At 40.0% G+C, this 6000-nt stretch overlaps 1 protein-coding gene across 3 annotated transcripts in view; it reads left to right on the forward strand.

The window, feature by feature from the left end:
• LOC108551956 (acetylcholine receptor subunit alpha-like) overlaps window positions 1-6000 on the forward strand; it is a 34632-nt gene that overhangs the window by 28060 nt on the left and 572 nt on the right. Inside the window, exons 7-12 of one of the 3 annotated variants that reach the window (XM_017906300.1) lie at window positions 39-207; window positions 3568-3704; window positions 3985-4143; window positions 5205-5387; window positions 5568-5781; window positions 5917-5999. In XM_017906300.1, coding sequence (XP_017761789.1) covers window positions 39-207; window positions 3568-3704; window positions 3985-4143; window positions 5205-5387; window positions 5568-5781; window positions 5917-5999 — 945 coding nt within the window. Of the gene's footprint in view, window positions 1-38; window positions 208-3012; window positions 3089-3567; window positions 3705-3984; window positions 4144-5204; window positions 5388-5567; window positions 5782-5916; window position 6000 lie in introns of those variants that run through there. The other 2 variants (XM_017906298.1, XM_017906299.1) reach the window with 2 other exon arrangements.

The following is a 6000-nucleotide window of genomic DNA, read 5'->3' on the forward strand; positions in this document are numbered from 1 at the left end:
CCTTTAAGAACGTCACGCCGCCGATGTTTCATTTGCAGAAATGAAAAATTTTACACGTGCTGCGACGAGCCCTACCTCGACATCACGTTCAACATCACCATGAGACGGAAGACTCTATTTTACACCGTCAACCTTATAATACCGTGCATGGGCATCTCGTTTCTCACGGTGTTGGTCTTCTATCTGCCAAGCGACAGTGGCGAGAAGGTGAGCAGCGTTTATTAACACGCCAACCTTTTTATCTTTATATCTTTCGCTTCTTTTTCGTGTATTTCATATTTTTTTTTCTTTTTTCTATGGTTTCTTGGGACCCTGCGATGTTCTATCAGGTTTAGTCTACCTGGATGGAAGGCTGCTCGAGTGTGCATGATTAAAAATGGTCAGCGTGTCTGTGTTGTTGGACGTTTAATAGATGAGAAATTACAAAATAATTTGGATCTGTGTGTGCAACGATTGGTAGCGAACTTCTGCGAGCTAATTTTTGGACTGTGGACCAGTTGTAAGACTTACATTCAAACGCAAAAGTAGCAATGATCTAATGAACACCGATATTATTTTCGTCGCGTGGTATAGGATGATAAAAGGAAAAATTGCACGTCGGTAAGGAAGAAAACGATGCTTACCAGCGGAAGTGCATGCGAATATGTATAACACCGCGTTAAGTTCATCAACGTTTCTCAGGCAATGATAAATTTATCTCGAATCTTTGATTTAACCGTGAACCACGAGTCCACGGTAGCACATGGCCCTTAAATCACAAGGTGAAACATGGCCGATCGTTAACCGGGATTTACGAGCGGGAAAAGTTCGTCGGGGTTTCCGCGAGTTTAATATAAGAACCGCGAGCCGAGGGCGTCGCGAAAGTGTATCGATAAATTTCGTTGGTGCACGGCCGATTCGAGAGGAAAGTAAAGCCAATAAAGGATATTAAATTCGTCGTCGCTTCCCGTTCCACGTGACGCGATGAGACGAAGAGGAACGGTGCACCGCCATTCTTACAGGACGAAGAGGTCTCTTTCCCGTTCTTTCCATCTCTCTTCCCCTCCAACTTTATTAACACGCTACTGCGTCGTGATCAATTTTCCAAAGCTCCCGAAGCCTTCAAATTTTTTCACACCAACTCTCGTGAACGTGGAAATTTTCGCGATGCACGAAAAATGGCAAACAGCACGTTTCAACGAAATCGGATTCGGAAAGCCTGAAAGCGTATTTTCCACGTGATGTTTCTCCAAACCAATTTCTCTAAACCAACAGAACCAAAAAAAAATAAAGAAGAAAAACAAAAGAGGATAGAAAAAGATTAAAAAGGAACCCAGTGGTTTATATTTATATCACGTGTATCACGTATCGTTGGCTGAGAGATTACTGCCTAGATCAGAGCTGAATAAACTTCTGCGAAACTTTCGATGCTTGTAGTAACATGAGGAAGAAGACGAAGAAGATGTCGGACAAAGGGAAATGGAAAATATTATTCGCGGTGTATCGCGTATAGAAGCGATTTCGTGGCGAGTCGACTCGTTCGATCAGAATTCCGGGTGGAGAGGGTCAAATATCAAAATCCATCGGCGGAATGTAAACCTCTAAATGCCGTTCGGCCTCCATTCCTAGCAGACTCTTGACCTCGAGCCGATACCCACTTGACGCCGTGTGCGCCTCTATAATTCAGTCGTATTGTTCTGGCTCGAAACAGCCGGGCAAAAGGGTAAAGGGGGAACCTCGAGGGTGGCGGGGTTGGTCGGGAAAAAAGGGGAGAAGGTCAGATGTCAGCGTGCCATCCGCAGCCGACACTTCGATTCCTATCGAAAAGGACACCGTCTCCAGACTGAGACTCTTCTTCCTTCAGACTTTGGATACCGATTTCTTTGATAAATATGTCACATACAAAACAGATTTAATTCTCTTCGTACCTGAAGTAGCTTGGAGTAATAGTATGTAAAAGCGATGGATTTTATTCCAAAGTTTCCCTATTTTCAAAAAATAAATGCAATACGCATGTCGAGATTCCTTCAGCCAATCAGAGTCACAGAAACAATGTAAAAGATTAAAAAAGGTGACGAGTCTCAGTCATTAAAGGTATCCAAAGACTTAGAGATACCTCATACTTTCTTCCATTTTGAACCTTCTCCCCTTTTTCTTTCTGAATATTACATTACAGTAGGTTAAGATCGATATTATTTTTCAAAGATTGATATAATCTGGTCAATTTTGGAGATGTGCAATGTACCACAGTCTGAGAATCGCTATAGTAATTAGTCGTTGTTTTTTGTTTATAATTATGTGATCACTCCTGTACGCTTTTTAGATTTTCACAGTCCATTTCAATTTGTACTCTTACACACTACTTATGTAGTGCGCTATAAATGATAAACGTTTTAAAATTTTAAATTATGGGATTTAGAATAAGCAATTCGTCGCCATTTTGAAACTCATCTTCGACCGTATATCGTTGTTTCGTCCCGAACAACTTCCATCTCGATATCGATTGGTCCGTCTTCAGTGGGATTCCCCTTGCGGTATCACCGAGTGCAAACGACTTGCGAACACAAAAATTTCGCGGTGAATCCCGTTGTAAAAGGGCAATCGCGACGGAGAGCCGGGGGTGCAGCTTGAACGTCGAATCTGCTAGCTACTTTAGACGAATGCTGCCAACCCGGTGAAACAATGCCCTCTCGAATCGGGCTTTGTTCTTCGTTTCTGGTTTGCCTACTGATTTGAAACCTACACCGACCTATCGCGAAATACCCCACTTGCATTTATCTTTGCGTGTACTCGCGTGTTCTCTGAGTGCAGTTGTATCATTGCACGCTTTCTTGCTTTGGAGAGCTTGGGTATTAGTTTAAAAGAAATTCGCCTGGTGAACGGTGCATCCAAAATTCTGCAGATTCTTGCCAAACGATGTCCGAATAGCGGAAGTTTTATTTTAAATGAGATATTATCCCCGAGATGTATTGATAATGGTAATTTTTTAAACTATGATTTTTCTTCTTTTCTCTTCTTTTCTTTTGTTTGTAGATGTCCACCTGAGACCGCGAATTCTTGCCAAATGACGTTCGAAAGGAAGAGGTTTAATTTAAATGAGATATTATTTCCAAGATGTATTAATAATGGTAATTTTTTTTTTATAATTATGGTTTTCCTTCTTTTTCCTTTTCTCTTCTGGTCGGCGTCTAATCGTGTACGCGTGTGGATAAGTTGACTGATATTACAAGCATTGACACGACCTTAACACGTTTCGAAATGCGATACTGTGTCATGAACGAATGAAAGGAACGTTTTGTTCTTCACACTTAACCTCGAGGGCTCTTCTTTGTCTCTTTGTGGCGTAGTCACTTTGCTCGAGCATGCCCTTCAAATTCTGAATCGAATCAGAACATTGTCTTCGATCGTTTCCTATTTTCTTCCTTTTTCCTTTTTTCCTCTTTTTTCCTCTTTTTTCCTCTTTTTTCCTCGGTGTCTGTCCCACCTATTTGTTTCCTTTTGTACTTTCTTCTGTCTGTCTTTCTCTGATACCATTCTTGAAAGATAGTGACAATGGAATGTGATTAACGATTGATTCTTTGATTACAGATCAGCCTATCAATTTCGATTTTACTGTCGCTGACTGTGTTCTTCCTCCTGCTGGCCGAAATTATCCCGCCCACATCGCTCGTGGTACCGCTTCTCGGTAAATTCGTCCTTTTCACCATGGTCCTAGACACCGTCAGGTACTAACCATCGACATGTATTTCAATTCTCAAGAGGTCTCGACCGAATAGCAAATGACATTTTGTCGAATGAAATATATCAGGACCGATTACAAACGAATCGCGAGCGATGCATGAAGAGTTACGGCTGTTTAACATTGAATAACTACTATGAATAGAATAATAATAAATAAATAAAAGTTTTGTGATAAAATTGGAAGTAAGGTTTGACTGTGTTCAACCATTTAATATATAGTTGATTAAAAATAACGCTATAAATTAACGCAACGTCTGTTTTCAGTATATGCGCAACCGTGTTAGTCCTCAATGTTCACTTCCGGTCGCCACAGACGCACGTGATGGCACCGTGGGTCCGTCGTGTTTTTATCCATGTTCTGCCAAGACTACTGGTGATGCGCAGGTATAATACGTCTTCGAAGAGATCCGATTACGATTCCAGGCAAGATATGATTCTACCGAGCATTTGGACCAGCCGTTGGGTCTATGCCAAGCAGCATTAGAACGTTCATTAGTGGCCTCGCACGTGACGTTAGTGTCACGTCGTGTCTGCAACCATTAGCACAATCCACCATTCTCTCTCTCTCTTTCTCTGTCTGTCTGTCTCTATCTCTCTCCCCATTTCTCTCTTTCTCTGTCCACCAAATTAGAATTGAATTTGTATTTACTGATCTCCAGTTTTGGCCGAGATGCAAACAAACAGCAAAATATCGAAATTTGTTTCTTTGAGATGAAAAAAAAGTATGTCATGGAAGAAGAAAGAATTTAAAGAAAAGGAAGATATTGGAAATTTGTCGAAATATTGAAAATGATGTATCGAGACTCGAAAGCTGAGATCCTGATTAATGAGAAGATGAAGAAATTTGCACAAGGGCGGGGACTGAAAATTCGCAGAACCATTTATCTCGTTCAAACGATCTGGAATCCTGCACATTAGTCACTGTAAATGCTAACACGGTAGCTCGACAGTTCCATACAACGTTATGCACAGTTCAGCACTACGTCGTAGCACCTTGTTGGAATTTTTTATACACGACATGCAACGTAATGTTCCCAGTAATTGATTACATCGATTATAACAAATTGTCACTATGTCCACCGACATGCTTGATACCATCGCCTTATAACAATCATATCGCCTGTACAAACGAAATACCATTCCAGTAACGTGATAGTATAGAGCGTAGTTTCACGAGCTTAAAAGTTAATCTCCATCGTTAGTGAGTATCAAGATACTTCGGAAGAATAAGCTTGTTGATATCACCACTACGAATATATTTAAACAGGCTGTAAAAATGTGTACACAAATTCTTTGAATTAGTTGTTAAAGTTTTGATGAGGATTGCCTGCTAATTTTATTCATTTAAAAAAATTGTAGTAATATTAGAATCTTTAAAAGAATACCTGCTGGAAAGTTAAAAAATATAAATTGAAACATATTTTATTTGTATATAAATTGTTTCTATCTGATGTTAATTGTATTTTTTATCGATACTTTAACAGGCCGCAGTACCAAATAGACAAACGTAGCATGGGTGGCCATCACAGTCAACGAATGATGGTTAGAACGTGCAATGGTCTCGAATTACGAGATCCTTCTCTCTTTGTAGAGACTTCGGCTTCGGAGTTGGTCGAATCCTCCGTTCTGTTCCCGAGTCTCGATTCGCGGGACGAATTACACCCTCGGTAAATGTTGTTTATATAATGTTAGTCTTTTCTCTGAATTATTGCTAATTTTCTTACAAGGCAATCATATTTTCGTAGGTAACAAGGCATAATAACGAATATTTCTTTAAAAAATATCTTAAGTAAAATAACAAAAATATTGTAATGTATGTCTATCTTAAGAAAATATACGCTTATTAGGGAATTGGAAGCTGTGAATTTAGGAAGTGCGTGTCGCATTCACGGTTCACCAGCGGCCACGGCTGCTCCTCCACCGCAACTGCTGACCGAGGAGAGCGTGGACGCTCTCTGTAACACTCTTCATCATTGGCATCACTGCCCAGAACTGTATAAGGCTATCGAAGGCATTCGTTTTATTGCTGATCACACAAAGAGAGAAGAGGACTCTACCAGAGTATGCAAACTTTGAATTTTCTTTGTAAAAGATAATAAAAGGTTGAAAATATTCGATCACCTAATTTAACGTTATACTAATATTCAATTAATTTAGGAATTATTCATATAATTAATTTAATTGTCATTTCTTTAGGTCAAAGAAGATTGGAAGTACGTCGCGATGGTGCTTGACAGGTTATTCCTGTGGATTTTTACACTAGCCGTGCTTGTCGGTACA

This window comes from Eufriesea mexicana, unplaced genomic scaffold (assembly GCF_001483705.2).
Source record: "Eufriesea mexicana isolate 0111107269 unplaced genomic scaffold, ASM148370v2 scaffold5301, whole genome shotgun sequence".
NCBI classification, from domain to species: Eukaryota; Metazoa; Arthropoda; class Insecta; order Hymenoptera; family Apidae; genus Eufriesea; species Eufriesea mexicana.